Genomic DNA, 15,899 nt, shown 5'->3' with positions numbered 1-15,899 from the left:
GAAAGGACTTACAGGAAAAGTCTTTTGTCCTAAAGGACAAATGTCTAAACATGACTTTAAATTTATTATGTTTCATCTTTAGTTTGCCAAATCCCAACTTTTTAAATTTTTAACCATCAATTTTTATTTATTTTTAAACTTGCTGACTGCATGCATATACATTCAAACCCCCTGAAACCATTTTGACATTTAAAATTTTAAACCTGAAATTCTTGTGAAACTGAATTTCACAAGAATTTCTGTGATCTTTTAGTTTCTGGTTTAAAAAGCTGAACATTACACTAAATGCTTTTTTTTTTATATATATATACCTTTTATAAGTCATAATGTTCACAATCTGCTGTAAAGTCTGCATTTATTCTAGAATATCTCAATCCTAATTTGTCAAATACATTTGATGCACAACTTGAAATGGAGTTGGCTCAAGTTCAGTACAAATGCCAGAAACTAAAATGGCTACAAATCTCATGAGCTGAAAAAGGGTAGCGTGTCTTCTCTGGGTCAGGGGGGTCGTCCTGCCTCAAGTGGAGGAGTTTAAGTATCTGGGGATTTTGTTCACGAATGAGGGAAGAAGGGAGCGGGAGATCGACAGGCGGATTGGCGCAGCGTCTGCCGTGAAGCGGGCGCTGTACCGGTCCGTCGTAGTGAAGAGAGAGCTGAGTCAAAAAGCGAAGCTCTTGATTTACCAGTCGATCTACGTTCCCACCCCATCTATGGTCATGAGCTTTGGGTCATGACCGAAAGAACGAAATCACGGATACAAGCGGCTGAACTGGGTTTCCTCCGCAGGGTGGCTGGGCTCTCCCTTAGAGATAGGGTGAGAAGCTCGGTCATCCGGGAGGGACTCAGAGTAGAGCCGCTGTTCCTTCACGTCAGGAGGAGCCAGTTGAGGCTCGGGCATCTGGCAAGGATGCCTCCTGGACGCCTCCCTGGTGAGGTGTTCCGGGCACTTCCCACCGGGAGCAGGCCCCGAGGAAGACCCAGGACACGCTAGAGGGACTATGTCTCTCGGCTGGCCTGGGAACGCCTTGGGATTCCCCCGGAGGAGCTGGAAGAAGTGGCTGGGGAGAGGGAAGTCTGGGCCTCCCTTCTGAAGCTGCTGCCCCCGCGACACGATCCCGGATAAACGGCAGAAAATGGATGAATGGATGGATGGATGGATCTCATGAAAAATGACAGGTGGTTGGTTTTAAGTTTGAGGCATTGTAAGGTATGAGTATTACTCTGGAAGACTGTACCTGCAAGTGTAACATTTACCTCATTTCACATGTTTGCAGATTCCCTTCTCTTCCCAGACACAACTGTTGTCTGGTCAAAATATTACTCCACCTGAGCTATGGACTTTCTGGCCTTCCTCCAGAGTTACCATGGGACTGGTATTTAACAGTTGTGTCCGGTGGTGCAGGACAGAAAAGATGTCTGATTTCTGGTTGTGAAATGATAAAGGGTCAAGGTGTGAGTGTGGACATTTTGATAGACTCATTTAAACTCACATGACACTCTATTGCCATTGTGCAAATGAAAGGTCATAGCTTACAATGTACTTTTAGTCAAAATGTTGAAATGTCCTGCAAAATACAAGAGGAATTATATATCCTAATAAAGTATTTGGGGAAAAGTAAGAACAGTAACATAGCTTTTAAAATTGTGACAGTCATGGAAAAAGCCTGTGCGTTTTACCCTCCGCCCCGCTTGGGGCAGTATTGTAAATTTACAAGAGGGTTTAACAGCTGTGTAAGTGCAGAGGTAAAAGTCCTAGCTGTTCTGTATGACCGACCATCGGATATTGAAATATGAGTGAAAGTCTGGATTTTTGCGAACCTTTTCAAAATAGCAAGGCGGCATATGTGCTCAGCAATGTCGCCGAAGTGGTTGAGAGAGTTCTCATGTTTATACCAACCAAATCGCTTCTGCGGGTCGCCAGGTAATGGGAAATGTTTACAAGCTAAACGGCTATCTTGGCTAGCCATAATGTCTACTGAATAAAAAAATGAAAATATTTATCTAAAAAAAGTAAGCTGGAGAGTAACCTGAAAGAAAAATTGGTAGATGGTTATTAAAGTGAAACATTATATGCTTAGATTGTAAGCAGAGAAGCGTATTCTTTTTGATTGTGTGTGGTTTTGGTTGGGCAGTAGGTGAACGTGTGTGTCCTTGTTAGTGTGTGCAGATTGTGGAGGAACTGTGCCCGCAGAGTGCTTCGGACTCAGCAGCATCTGACCTGGGTGTCCGCCTCTGGACCCTCCACCACAGAGCTTCACTCTTTCTGCAGCATCCTGGCTGAAGAAGTGGAGGTAAATCGCAAAACTGAAAACCGTAAAAAGTATGGCTTGAGATAAACGGAAAAGGAGAAGTAGAGGAGAAACAACCACTCGGAAAGGGAAAAACAAATAACCTTTTTTGCCGGTTTAAAAGAAATCACACGGTAGTAGAAGCTATGTTGCTCCTTAACTTCGTTAATGTCCAGTTGTATCATTAAATTAGAATAATAATCCCAAAATGAATTTATTTCAGCAATTCAGAAAGTGAAACTCAATTGCACACAGTGTGACGTATGACGTTTATTATGGTTATTTTCATAACTATGGCTTACCGGAAATGACAACTCCAAATGCACTTTATCAGAAAACTAAATGTTTATTTAGACCAATCAAAAATTGGGGTTCTTAAAGGTAAAGTGTCGTTTTGCTGAAACGTATACCCATACAGTATATGCACTAAATGTTGGGTTGGCGCTCTATCGGTGCCACATAGATCAGCCTTTAGTAGATCTTGGGTGTTAAGGAATCCCAGGTTGCTTTAAAAGTTGCATTCAGCTCCTCTACATTGATGCCTCTGATGTTTCTCATCTTCCTCTCTACAATAGACCAACTCTGTTGGGTGTTTGGGCCATCTCCATGTGTCTTTCAAGGACAGGAGTCTGGAGGCCATACCAATACAGTAAAATATTCAATTTTTTTGAGAAACCAAATCCCATGTCTTCATTAATTGTAAACCGCAATCATTAAAATGATCTGACATAGGAGCTAACAAACACAACACTGTTTGTAATAAATCTGTATTAGTTTTACTTGTTTGAATTAATCAGTGAAATCAAAAACATTTCACTGATTTTCTAATTCATAAAGAAGTAAAACCTCTTATTGGTTGCAGTTTCAAATGCACATTTAAGAAGTTTCATACACATGTGTCTTTGCTGTTTTCTACTTGTTTAGCTAAGGAAGTAAAAGAGGTTTGTGCTGCATAATATTACAAATTCATGCAACTCTGATGGTAAAATCAACAATTATACTATTGTGGCAATGATGGTGACAGTTGTAATAGATCCACATTTTCCTGACAGGTCTGTTTCTCAGCCATCATTTTGATGCTTCCAACACTTTCTGTAAACTTAAACGTCTTGGACAGTGCCATCTTTGTCACCTTGTTCAATCTCACTGTAGTGAGATTGAACACAGAACATTGATTGTACGCTTTTAATATATCACGCACATTAATATTGTATTTATATCTGTTTAATATGTTGTAAAGCCCTACAATTTGTGCATTATTGCACAATTGAGGCAGATATCAAGCAGCTAATAAATCATACAGGTGGTAATACATCTTTGCATACTTATGGCTCTATGAATGATGAATCTGTTAGTTCTGGAATTGATTCGTCTACAGATTCTCCACAGGATATACCAGATTAAATGGAAGGTGCGTGAAACGTTAACCATTTTTGACAATGTTTCTCCATCTGATGAGGCAGTTGGCATAATAGATGTGATGTACAGTGACACATAAAGGATAATTAAATGTGTTGAGTCCTAGGTTAAAATTGATTAGAGCTACTTAAAAAACTTTGACTTCTTTTAAGATAAATGGAGTGAAATGAGGACTGACCTAGAAGTTTTTCACAGTTCTGTAACTTAGAGGTTGCCAGCAGATTGATAATGCTGCCTTTCAGCTATAATTGCTTCAAACATCCCAACATTATTCATCAGTTTAACAGTAAGTGCTTTAACATTTTCTCTCCAATTGTTTTCAGAAAGTATTCCTCCTGCCTAAAACGGTCCTGATGATGGTCGACTGTGAGGCCTTGACTGGACAAGAGTATTGCTATGAACAGAGCAAAGGTCAGTAGTAATCATTTTCTCTGTGACTCAGCAGATTGTTTGTAGAGAACATGTTCGTCTCGTACTGTTTGGACCATTATACTTTTTGTTTTGGCAACTTACAAAAAACATCTTCTTGTTTACTGTTTTCATTATGGCAATTTTGATTAGCCCTGTAGCCTACAGTATGTTGCCAACTTCACCCTATTGCTCTTACTTTACATAAGTACGACATAAAAATATGATTTTGCTATTTTCTATGTTTTTCATACAACTCGGTGTGTTTTAGAGACTGGTTCCTAATAAATTTAGCTTTGTTGAGTGGCAATTTTAGTAGCTTAGCTGATAAGAACTAAGACTAAGATGCCGATTTTAAATATTTGGCTTATTTATATTAGGCCCTCAGCATATTAAGGATGTATTCTAGTGAAAATAAGTGCATTCAGGTTCAAATGCAGCAAACAATCCAACATTTGCCTCCCAGTAGCTGCAGAAAGTGGTGGTTTTTAATCTTTTAAATGTGATATTCTCATAATGTTGTAAATTCAGTTTCACTCTGATCTGATGCCTCTCTGATGCGAGTTTTAAATCCAAACAATTGAAAGTTCTGAATCGATTTGATTGCAACGTTTTTTCTTCTTCCTCTAAACTGAAGCAAAAAAGAGTCGCCAATGCATGAGTATGGCTGAAGAACTGAACCAGATCTTCCCCAAAGGCTGTGACATTGTTGGCATCGCTACACCCGGCATAGTCTGTGAGTTTTTCTCTCTTCTTTCATTTCTACTTATTTACCTAAGGGAAAAAAAAAAAAAAGAAATTCGCACACTAACTCTTTTGCATATAAAATATGTATTTGAACCTGCCACAATTCTCCACCAGTGTGTTTAATTAATGTTGTAAATCTGAACTGTAAACATGTTTATGCATTGTGCTGTGTTTCTCTGATTCGTTGAACCTCCATAAGACGACCAGTGAATTCTCTCTGCTTTCTGCCTGCTTTGGCAAGCTCCGCTCACGGCTTGCATCTTGCTGTGTCTCTCGCTGATCGATGGCCCGCTGTCCCCGCTGCTGAGCCTCCCATTTCTCGTTATAATCACAGTCCCCCTGGAGAAGCGATTCTCCATCAGCGTTGTTCTCCTCCCTCCAGAGAATGTGCTTATGAGGCTCTCTGTCTGCCGTGTTTAATAGCTGCATGAGCTGATGGTAACAACACTGACATTTTGTAATATTGCAGCCATAGGTGACAAACAGGTCCAGCCTGCTTAACTGATTCTGTTAAAATAAATCGTCAGCGTGGTGAGAATTCAAACGTCTCAAATAGCGCTGTATTCAAAATAAAAAGAAGTGATGTCATAATGCAGCTCTTTGTACTAAAACATCACCCTCTGGCGATACAGTATGTAGTCCACCTTAAGTTTTGATTAGTTATATTTTAAGTACATAATTTCTGTCTTTGTGGAATTGGATTCATTTTCCAACAACAACTTGGATTGATCATAAACGGTTGCTGCTTAAAACACTTAACTTGAGAAGGTTGGTTGCAGATCAGTCTGCAGTGTGGCTCAAATTACTCCTACAATTTAAACCTGGTGAACCTCGACATTATCGGCTTGTAAAATCAGAGTGCACTCAGAAGACAAAACTTTTCCTTTAATTTTCAGTATATTTGGTCAAATGGTTTGGTGTTAACATATTCACAACCAGCTGACGTGGCCTCAGAAATACCGCTGCTCTCTCGTTTATTAATAACCCTAAGTGTGATGGGTGCATCACTTTATCTGCCGATGTTCTTATTCTGTTGCTCCAAGGATTTTGTGTGGCCTGATGAGTCTAGACCACAAGGATGATGCAGTCTAGACTTAACAGACCACCTTCATCCATGTTGCTTTAATATTTAGAAGTGGTTTTATCATGCATCTTTTATTACTGGTTGCAGAGAGTTCGTTTTGATTTCTTGGCTTAAATGGTTGAAGGAGATGAGAAATAACTGCTGAAGCCGTTTCCTGTATTCAGTCCACAGAATTTTTATCCGCTATAATTTCTTTTACCTTCTTTCCTTTTTTTTTTTACTTTAAAACATCTCGGCTGTACTTCAGTGTTGCCATAGTTACAAAGAAAAGTGCTTTGTTTAATGAAACCAAATACGGCATTAGGAATGTAGCAGGAGGTTCTAAGGGCTAATAAAAGTAAGAGTCTGTCTGCCACAAATTTCAGTGTAAGTTATTTAGATTTTATGTGAGTGACCAAATCACAGTTTGTCATAATTTGATGTGCAATTGTGTTCAGCCTAAATTGAGAAAGGTAGGTTGAATACAGGTGCATATCACGTTTTTTAGAGTGTTTGTAAAATATGTAATTTTTGTTCCACTTCAAACTTATGTGCCTCTCTGTGTTGGCATGTCACATGATGAATAAATAAGTAAGTAAATGAATAAAATATGTTAAAGTTTGTGGTTACAGCATGACAAAACATGGACAAGTTTGATTGAGATGAATAGTTTAGCAAGGCGCTGTGTGGGTAAATTGTTTTGTCCATCTATTAAATCTTTGTGTTGGCCCTGATTAACGAGGTCCAGGTTGTAACTTTACTACTCGCTGTTTTACATCTGGAGGCAAATACTAGTTAAAACCTAAATCTGGAACTAGGTGGGGATAGGAATGGATTGCAGACACTTGCAACATTTATCCATTTCAGGAGTTGTATTTTCTTTGTACTAATTCTGCTGTACATCAACGGTTTGGCTCAGGAATAGTTTACAACCTAATTTAACATCCTAATCCAATAAAAGCTTAGAAGTGGTGATTGAGGCCGTCTGTCTTCCGAATCTTTATATCTATTGCAGAGCGGCTTATCGTTCTCTAATTTCCATAGCAACATATTCGTATCTTGGACTGATTACTTTTGTTGTCAGTTTGTAATAAGAGTGTGCTGCTGCAGTTCCTCTAAACTCCAGTAGGTGGTGACTTAGAGACTGTAAAAGCCAGCATGAAACTCTTAAGGATTTATTTTCTTGAATTTGAAGTTTTCGTGGTTTATTTTGCTTGTGACTAAATGACAAATTAAAAATGAATAAGAAGGAACTTTGAGATGTGGGTTAGTGATCACTACTGAAGAAAACTGTTTGTGACGGTTTTATTAGAATGAATAATTTGATGACTAATTAGGAGTTTGGTAAATGCAGATTATGTAGCATGTATATTCACGCAGCATGGTTTTCACCTTTTTAACAGTAACTCCGACCGGTTCGTGGACCGGTGCTCCTAAGGAGTACCAGGAAGGGGAGGCAGGCTTTGCAGTCATGCTCCCCAACACTGATGGTGTTCACATCAAGCCGTTTCACTTTTGTAAGAAAACGATCTCTCTGGAAGCCATGAAAGAAGCAGGTGAGTGCAGATGTTCAATAAGTCAAGAGAAATCCAATCCTCAGCAGCCCCTTATATTTTGTCTTGTTGTGTTTTTTTCTAGGACTAGTTGACAACCCAGAGCTACGCGTAGTGGTGATGTTCATCTATGAAGCGTATAAATCTGGAGGAGCACGGTTCCTCAGCCAGATCCTGGAGCCGCTGACAAACAGCAAGGCTTTAATTGCAGGAGGGCTGGTGGAAGGCGTCTTCTATCCGCCCAGAGATTGGTGAGTTTAAGGCTCCACAGCGGATTTGACGACTTAATACACGTGGCGCAGTGCTTACGGTTTTCATCATCTCAATCTCTGTAGCTGCAGCAAGGGATCGTACGGTGTGATCGGCCTGGCTCTGAGCGGCCGTAAAGTCCAGGGGGCGTCCGTGCTCCTCGACCAAGACGTCGGCACTGCGAAGGAAGCGGAGGCCACGGTCCGACGGCTAAAGGCAGCCAGGATTCCTGAGAGAAACACCCTGGGCTTCATGTTTGCCTGCGTGGGGAGGGGCCAGAACTACTACCACAACCAGCACAACGTGGAGGCCGACGCTTTTCACAAGGTCTTCCCCAATACGCCGCTGTTTGGTCTGTTTGGCAACGGCGAGATCGGCTGTGACCGCATCGTTAAAGACGACTACACCCTCTGCAACTCCGACTCCGACACCTTGCAGCACGAGTACACCACCGTCATGACCCTGGTCCACTTTGGCTGACTGGGAAGAAGGAGTAAGAGGAAAAAAGTCGACGTGTCATGCTTCTGTTGTCAACGACGACTTGGAGCAACAGACATTATGTACAAAGTGTCACCCAGGATATTGCTCTCTTCATTTATGCTTACAAAGCAGGACGATAATCCCCTCAGCCATGAAGGCGTAATGGCAAAACCTTTGGAGGTTTTAAGTCTTGGAAACTTTGAGAAGAAAGGATTTGCCCAGAGTGTACATACTGACATCAAATTCTGCTTGTGTTAGTAGTATGTTTATGTCTTTCACTCCAATTTCCTCACACATTCAAGACACATTCTTCCCTGTGGCTGCACTTTTTTCGTTCATGGAGGTAAAGAAATTTGGTTTGTTTTTCCTCCACAAAATCAGGGTAAGCTTTAGCAAATCTGACACAGTTTTGTGTCATCAGTGTTAACCTACAGATTCCTGTTATTATTATTATTATTTTTTTTATATCTGTTTAATTTGTCCAGCTGTTAGCTTGGCACGCTGGTCGAATTATCTCAGCTTCCGAAGTCTTAGGCTTTTTTCAAGTTTTCTGCTAGAGTCAAGTTGTTGGGGAAAAGGTGTGCAAACTGGGAGCTTGGGGATAACAGTATTTGGGTTTTTGGATCATTAAATGCTAGATTATTTGACATGATAATTTGCCCTGCATGCCGAATGTCTAGTTTGGCTGTTTCTTTTTCATTTTCAGATACAAGTTGTAGAAAGTGGTCAGCTTTAAAGATGTCTCTTCAGTGCCTAGATTCACACTCCTTGAATATTTTTACATTTTGGTAAGTGACAATGTATTTAATTAGGATTTTATGTTTATAGATCAACAAAAGGTCATAATAATTGCGAATTGGAAGGAAAAGAAAGCATTTTTCATTTTCACTTTGCAATTATTTACTGCTTGGCGTTAGGTCTATCACATAAATGTCAAATAAATACATTGAAGTTTGTGATTACAGCGTGACAGAATGCGAAAACGTTAGGAGAAATAGGACAGCATGTCTAATAGCATTCAGGCCTCTAAAAATGTACTAAATGCTAAACTTGATGTTGATTTTTTTTTTTTACCAATGCTGAACAGTTTGTTGCTAATTGGTGCAGTTTCACTATGTACGTGGTTTATCAGGTGATTGTTTTATCTTGAACGTTGCTGATGTGTCATTGTTAAAAAAAAAAAAGCTGCAACTGTGATTGTAACAAAAAACTATTTAAAAAAATTCCAAAACCTGTTTTTTTTTTCTTCAGAAAATAACTCTTGTCCATCATTTAACTGTAACATAATACACCATGTATAGATTTGAAATAAATATGAATATATAAATTGTATTAGATAAAAGAAAAAAAAGAGTTTGGTTATTGTCAGACTTATTTGTGCCCATTCAGGTTTTCCTTAAACAGACAATAAATTAGACATGCAATTTATTGTTAATATTGTTTGGAATCGAATCATTCAACTTTATCTAAAGCCAATATTATAACTTAAATTGGTAGATTTTGTCAAACTCCCTTTAAATATGCGCGTCAACCTCTTGCATCCTCAGCAGCCCACATCCAGGCGTGTTTAAAAGAAGCAGCGACGCTTCAGATTGATGGATGTACTCTTTAACCATCGACTGGCTAATCCCGATGAGTGACAAATGGTTAAGCCAATTGCTGCACAGGCAGTTTATATTCCCATAGTATCTTTATTTTGGGACACCAGGAAAAAAAAAAAAAAAAAACGTAGCTCATGACACCGAGAGGAGCGACCAACCAGGCGTAAAGCTAATAAAATCATCCGAGGCAACGATCCGTTCCTAAATTGGCCTCAACTGGGGAACCGCACACCTTTTACTGGCAGGTTTTTCTTATCCCGCTCATACACACAGATCCACCCCACGGCTAATGTTTTTACAGCTCTGTCGTGACCGGATCGATGCAAATGTCACAAAATTCACTGGCTGCCGCCAGACTTTGGCACGAAAACGTCAATGTTTTGGCCGCCTTCGCGTGAAAATTCGCGGTGTTCCGTCCTCCCGCCGCTCCGGAGGCGCTTCTCTGACGGAGCCGTCGGGCTGCTTTCAGCACCTGGACAGCTCCCTTCTCGCAGGGTTCCCCGCTGCGCACGTCGGGGAAGCCCTCGGCTGGGGAGCGCAACCCGGACCCCCAACACAACTCGTCTAATCCAGGGAGAGAGAAGAGAAGAGGGGGGCAATTGACTCGATTCTTGTGACTGCACTTAAAGCTAACATGGCTCTTGTTGAGTGACGATGCTTCATGCATTCGAGCTGCAGCCTCTGGTTTTGCACCGAAATCCGCGCAGCGCAAGGGAGCTGCGAAAGCAGCGGCGGTGCTCGTCCAATGCAAAAGTGCAGAGGATTGCTGCAGCCTACACACACTGCGAGCCTGCTGCCGCTGCTTCGCTCACTGTGAGCGCCACCGAGGGAGACATTACTTTCTGCAGGAGAGCAACGGGAGTCACAGTTACGTGTCAACAATGTAAATCTCTCACAGGTAAGAGGCTCTCTCTGGGTTTTTTTTTTTTTTACTATTATTTAGTGCATCTAATAGTAAAAAGGTTCTGAGTGCAGGTGCAAAATATAAGCTACTATTACTGGTGGTTGAAAGGAGTGAAGTCTGAAAGCCAGCTGCTGATAGGTGAGATGTAGAGGTGCAAGTCTAAATAAGAGCTAACGTCTAGAAAAGTTTGTGGCATTTTAGAAGCGGCTTTTAAAACTGTCTTGTTTAATTTGACTAAGTGTACAAGTATGCGGATAGCACAGTGCATGAGCTTTGTTTGGTCAAGAAAGGCAGGCAGCTGTTTCCAACAAAAAAAAAAAAATTGTCAAGCACAATATCTGAAAACATATCCTTTAAAAGTATTCACATTTCCTGACACAGTTCCAGACTTTATGTTACCACCATACATTTTCATGCAGTTTGTCAATGTGCTGGACAAACTGCATGTTTGGACAAACTGCAGACAAACTACAGACAGAGTGCTGCTGCATATTTGGAAAGTTAAAGAAAAAAAAGTACAACTAAAAAGCTAAAAAGTGTAGCATTTAGCATGTATTCAGCCCTCAGAACAGCAGTTGTTCTCATCCAGGGTGACACAGGTCAGGTTGGCAGCTCCAGGCTTGTAAGAATGCATCCGGCACTGAGAAGATGTACTGTGATCAGGGAGAAGGGCAGCATCAGGAGGCATCAGCTTTATTCATTAAGGAAAAACAAACAAAAAGCATCAAAGTGATATGCAAAATGGCAGATATATTTTACAAGGGTAATGATTCTGCACTGTGAAATTAACCAGCAACTAAATCTTCACCTTCATCATGCCTAGAAACTCAAAAATATTTTTCCAGCTCTACAAAGTCACACTCTTCAGTGTCTTAATTACTGCTGCAGGAGGACACAAAGTTATTATTTTTATTTTTTTTTTTCAAAATTAATGAGATGGAGCTATGGTGTAAGAAACTATGGGAAACTAGTTTCTGTGGACAGTTCTTTCAGGTTGTTACAGAAGATACAGCAGTAAAATTTTATTTGTAAAGCACATTTTCAGCAACAATACAATTCAAAGTTCTTTACCTGATTAAACGGAAAATAAAACAACAAAATAGCAAAAACTACATTTTGCAGTAGCAAAATAAGGGAAATCATTGACATGTTGGAAGACATGACCGCTAATGATGTTCTTTTTATCAATCAAAGTTTGAAAGTAAAAAATATAGGAATAATTTACTAATAGCTTAAACTGCTAATACCAGTTAGCCTAGTCACAGAGTAAATCAATTAGCAACATCTAAACATCTACAATTCTTTATTTCTGGTTTGTTCCCTCTCTAGCCTGGTAAAAAAAGCAGCCACATGTCCCTAAAAGCTGTTTGTTTCGTACAGAGGGTCTGGACTCTCAGCTATTAAGAAATGTTAGCTTCCTGGAGGCGTGGACTGTGTTGAGGTTTTAAATTTTATCCATGACGTAATGGGGGAATTCAACTCCCAACAAGCTTGCCTGCGCTGTAAACGACCGACTTTGAAAAGAAAAGTGCCGATCCGAATGAGGCTGCTGTTAATGTTAGCTCAATATTTGGAAGCATGGCCGACAGGGACTGAACGGAATCCTTCACTTCCTCCACTGCCCTTGCTAAAACTACAGACAGACTACAAATCTAAAACGGTGCAGAAAATTGATGTCATCGTTCAGAACTTCGACCGGGTCCGGAGACAATCCGAGTCAAAGGGAGAAATCCAAGACGGTGCTGTAAGCGATATTTTTTCGAGTTGCACAGGAAGGCAAAGGCCAGGCAACTGTATCCCTAAATGTGATGAAATGTGTGAATTTAAAAGTAACAAAAGTAGAACTTTTATATTCCGGACACCGTTGTTTTTCGTTACATTTAAAAGCTGCTTTAAAATAAAAAATACTCTCAAATGACTTGCAGGTAAATTTGTAAGAATGTGAACATTGAATAAAAAAACACGCATTTTGTCTTGCTTAGGCACCCATGAATGGCTGCCACAGGAGATTCAAGAATTTCTGAAACATGCATGAAAGAATCAAAGCAACACTCCAGGTATGTTTTTGATCAGGGAATAACATTAAAGCTAAATAAGTTGATTTTACATAATGTCTGCCCCTATTTCCCTTTAAAAGTCATTTGTCTCTGATACTGACCAAATGTATGTAAACCTCTGAATTTTAAGGCATTTACAGGAAAATCTAAAAATCTCACTAAGTTTCCTGGCATTTGGTAAATATAAATAATTTTGGTAATTCCAACTAACATGAAACAAAAGCTGTTTGTTGTGATTCAACTTCATATAGTGAGAAAAAAAAAGTTTTCTTTTTATTTGGTGTATGTAAACTTCCGGTTTCAACTGTATGCACTGGAATAGCATTAAAAATACAGTTTAGTTTGTATCTGTTTTCCTACTAAAATAAAGATTATAGATTTGATCCTCCACATCAGTGCTAAGTTTCACTTTCTCAGATCTCTGGATAAGCTCTTATTTTATTTGCAGAGCTGAGACTCTTTTTTTTCTGAAGCTTCAAGACATTTAAGATGAGCCCTGCACTGTTTGATCGCGTCCAGTTTGCTGTTAAAGACTGGAACCTCATCTACTGCTTATCGGTTCACCTTCTTTTCCACAGATGAGAGATTCTCCAGGAGAGTATTGACTGAGCAGAATCTGCTCAAAATGACATAATTTAAGTTTTTTAAAAATTATATGTATGTGTAAAAAGGGCACATTTTTACTAAAAAGGGAAAAATATTTAAGAATTTTTTTTATTTATATATAAAATAAAAAAACTAAATACATAAACCTAAAACCTCAAAGATTGCGCTTTTTAGTATTTAGTTCTTCTTCTTTATCTTTTGAATTTTCCAATTTTCCAGCTCAAACTTTTGATTTTCCAGAGACGATCTGAGCTTCAGCCTCTCTGACCTGCTTCTCGTCTCCTCAGTCAGGCTCCTCTGGTTCTTCAACTCCTTATTCAACTGTTTGAGCTCCTCTGATTTCTCCTCGTTCATCTTTGTGAGTTCCTCCTCTTCACCTATTTTATTTGCTGATTCTGATCGTCAAGGGACAACTTCCATGGAAGTGATCGGAAACATGAGCAGAAAAACAACTGGAATCAGTTTAGAGGTTACTTTCGTGTTTTTGATTTTGATTTTGTATGATAGAACAGGACAAAATAGTGCATAACTACATAATCGAAGGAAACCGATACATGGTTTTACAATTGATCCACTGCTCAGGCAGAAAAGCTGCAGCAAAATATTGCTCTCGGAAGGACATCTTTATTTGTAAAAATTGTCAAATGTGTGCTTTGTTTTCTTCTGTTTGACTGTTTTGTCAGTCTGTGTGGTTCCAACACACAAAGTCCTGATAAAATGCATCAAATTTTGAGTTTGAAATTAGATAAATAAATAAAATATCAAGGGGATTAATACTTTTGGAAGACTCAGAGACTGTAGCTCTGTTGGCTTTGGGGCTACCGTCTGTCTTTAGCAGCTTTGCATGTCCAGAGATAAAAACTTTGGCTATTCTTCTTTGTGACGCGGCTTAAACCCAGTCAGACTGGATGAAGAGTCTGAAAATCAATTTTCAATTTCCCTCAGGTGAACCTTTCCCCCTTATTCAAGTCTTTTACAACCTGTAGCAGGTTGAAGCCATGTATCAACGTCTTTCCAGTTAACAGTGCTGCCTAGTTTTGGTATGCCATATAAAACCTTAAAAAAATTATACTGAGGCTCATGTTTGTAACAATGTGGAAAACCTCAAGGGGTTTGAATAACATTGCGAGACACTCTATGGATCATGAAATAACATCTTCCTGCTGTGTGAAGCTGTGTTAGTTTCAGTCGGACTGTACATATCTGACGGTGTAACTAGATGTGCTCTCCGCAGGTTTAGCATGAAAGTGGGATCTCTCAGGTGGAAAAGTGAACTGCAGCTCTAAAACAAAAAGTAAGGGGAATCGTGTCGAGAGACTTCAGCACCTCATCGCTTCCCTTCGCCATCATCCATCATTATGGCTAATGCTGAGTAAGTAAAAATCATGCACTATGTTTACCACTGATCCAGCCACTCAAAATCTTAGAAACCCCCCCCCCCAAAAAAAACAACTCCTTTTCCTTCAGTTAAGTTCCCCCCCCCACAAGCATTTCCCCTCTCTTTGTTCTTTCTATCACTCTCACCAGGTTTGTGTTTGTGTGTCCATTGGAACGATAATGATCTTTACTGTACGGATTCACACACGTCTGTCTGAATGAGGACGCACAGGTTGGGTCAGGCACAAATGCTGACCGCTATGTTGATTCTTGAGGTGAAACGTCTTCTGTGTGTAATGTGTAGTGAGAGCAGACAGACAACAGAGGGAACATGAAGTTTACTGTGGGTCTGTGAGTATGAGGAGAACAAAGTGGGCAACACTGAAAAACAGTTTCTCTCTGTCAGGGTGTAATACTGCTGGCATCGTATTACTCTGTAATTTGTCTCTTCTTAACGAGCTGCATTTATTCTCTTGACCTAGATAAATGGCCCCAAATCATTGCTCCATTTTGGCTTTTATGAGTATTCCAGTTCAGTTCACTATTTCCTACAATGCCAGGTTCACCGGCTCTTTGGGACGTCGCCATATGACGGCATGACTGAGGTCGCATTCGTCCTGAGAGCGATTTGAATGTATTCATGAAAGAGGAAGGCTGATGAAGAAAGGCTCTTGTGTTATGCTCAGATCGCCTGGGGATTTCTCTAAACTCCTCTCTGTGCTGCACGTAGACGGGCGTCAAAATTGTTCTTAACCAGTTTAATGTTTTGCATTTTGTTGTCGTCGTTTTTTCATGTGAGATGCAAGTTTGAAAAGTTGTGTCTGTTAGTTAAGCTCTTTGATTTATGTTTATGAATTTGCAGCCTGACAGATTCTGTAGAAAAATAACCATCTTACGAGCGCATCTTAGTAAATTACCGTATCACTGAAAAGTTCAATCATTCCATTGACTAACTCCAAAGAGTGACATTCAGATATTAAATACATTTGTTACACATGGAATAATGTATTTAAGGATTTTTTTTGTTAATTTTGCTGATTGTGGTTCACAGGAAATGAAAACTCAATTATTATTTTTTTGAATATCTGAATATTAATTTTTTTCTGATTTTTTGAGCATATTTTTTTTTAAAAAAAATTAAATC

General features: G+C 39.6%; 2 protein-coding genes across 5 annotated transcripts in view; both read left to right on the top strand.

Moving 5' to 3' along the window:
• The first annotated feature begins 1,715 nt into the window (after window positions 1-1,715).
• fbxo22 (F-box protein 22) lies at window positions 1,716-9,563 on the top strand. The gene is made up of 7 exons (XM_015029383.1): window positions 1,716-1,924; window positions 2,162-2,294; window positions 4,034-4,121; window positions 4,756-4,854; window positions 7,332-7,484; window positions 7,567-7,732; window positions 7,817-9,563. Exons 1-7 carry the CDS (start codon window positions 1,794-1,796, stop codon window positions 8,208-8,210), a joined length of 1,164 nt encoding a protein of 387 aa, XP_014884869.1. The 5' UTR covers window positions 1,716-1,793; the 3' UTR covers window positions 8,211-9,563.
• A 129-nt stretch (window positions 9,564-9,692) lies between these two features.
• LOC106945594 (transmembrane protein C15orf27-like) overlaps window positions 9,693-15,899 on the top strand; it is a 52,070-nt gene continuing 45,863 nt past the window's right edge. The window contains exons 1-4 of one of the 4 annotated variants that reach the window (XM_015029381.1): window positions 9,693-10,709; window positions 12,698-12,772; window positions 13,666-13,736; window positions 14,613-14,750. In XM_015029381.1, coding sequence (XP_014884867.1) covers window positions 14,737-14,750 — 14 coding nt within the window. In that variant the 5' untranslated portion in view covers window positions 9,693-10,709; window positions 12,698-12,772; window positions 13,666-13,736; window positions 14,613-14,736. Of the gene's footprint in view, window positions 10,710-12,697; window positions 12,773-13,597; window positions 13,737-14,612; window positions 14,751-15,899 lie in introns of all 4 variants that reach the window. The other 3 variants (XM_015029379.1, XM_015029380.1, XM_015029382.1) reach the window with 3 other exon arrangements.

Source organism: Poecilia latipinna, unplaced genomic scaffold (genome assembly GCF_001443285.1).
Source record: "Poecilia latipinna isolate Pla-1442-1.1 unplaced genomic scaffold, P_latipinna-1.0 Scaffold152, whole genome shotgun sequence".
Lineage (NCBI taxonomy): Eukaryota > Metazoa > Chordata > Actinopteri > Cyprinodontiformes > Poeciliidae > Poecilia > Poecilia latipinna.
The sequence above is the reverse complement of the archived record's forward strand: the minus strand, read 5'-3'. Positions and strand labels throughout refer to the sequence as shown.

Excerpts from the sequence above, each read along its gene's own strand:
- fbxo22 (XM_015029383.1), top strand. The coding sequence starts at position 1,794 with ATGAGTGAAAGTCTGGATTTTTGCGAACCTTTTCAAAATAGCAAGGCG. Across the intron at positions 4,122-4,755 it reads TTGCTATGAACAGAGCAAAG|CAAAAAAGAGTCGCCAATGC; the intron begins GTCAGTAGTAAT and ends TCTAAACTGAAG. Across the intron at positions 7,485-7,566 it reads GGAAGCCATGAAAGAAGCAG|GACTAGTTGACAACCCAGAG; the intron begins GTGAGTGCAGAT and ends GTTTTTTTCTAG.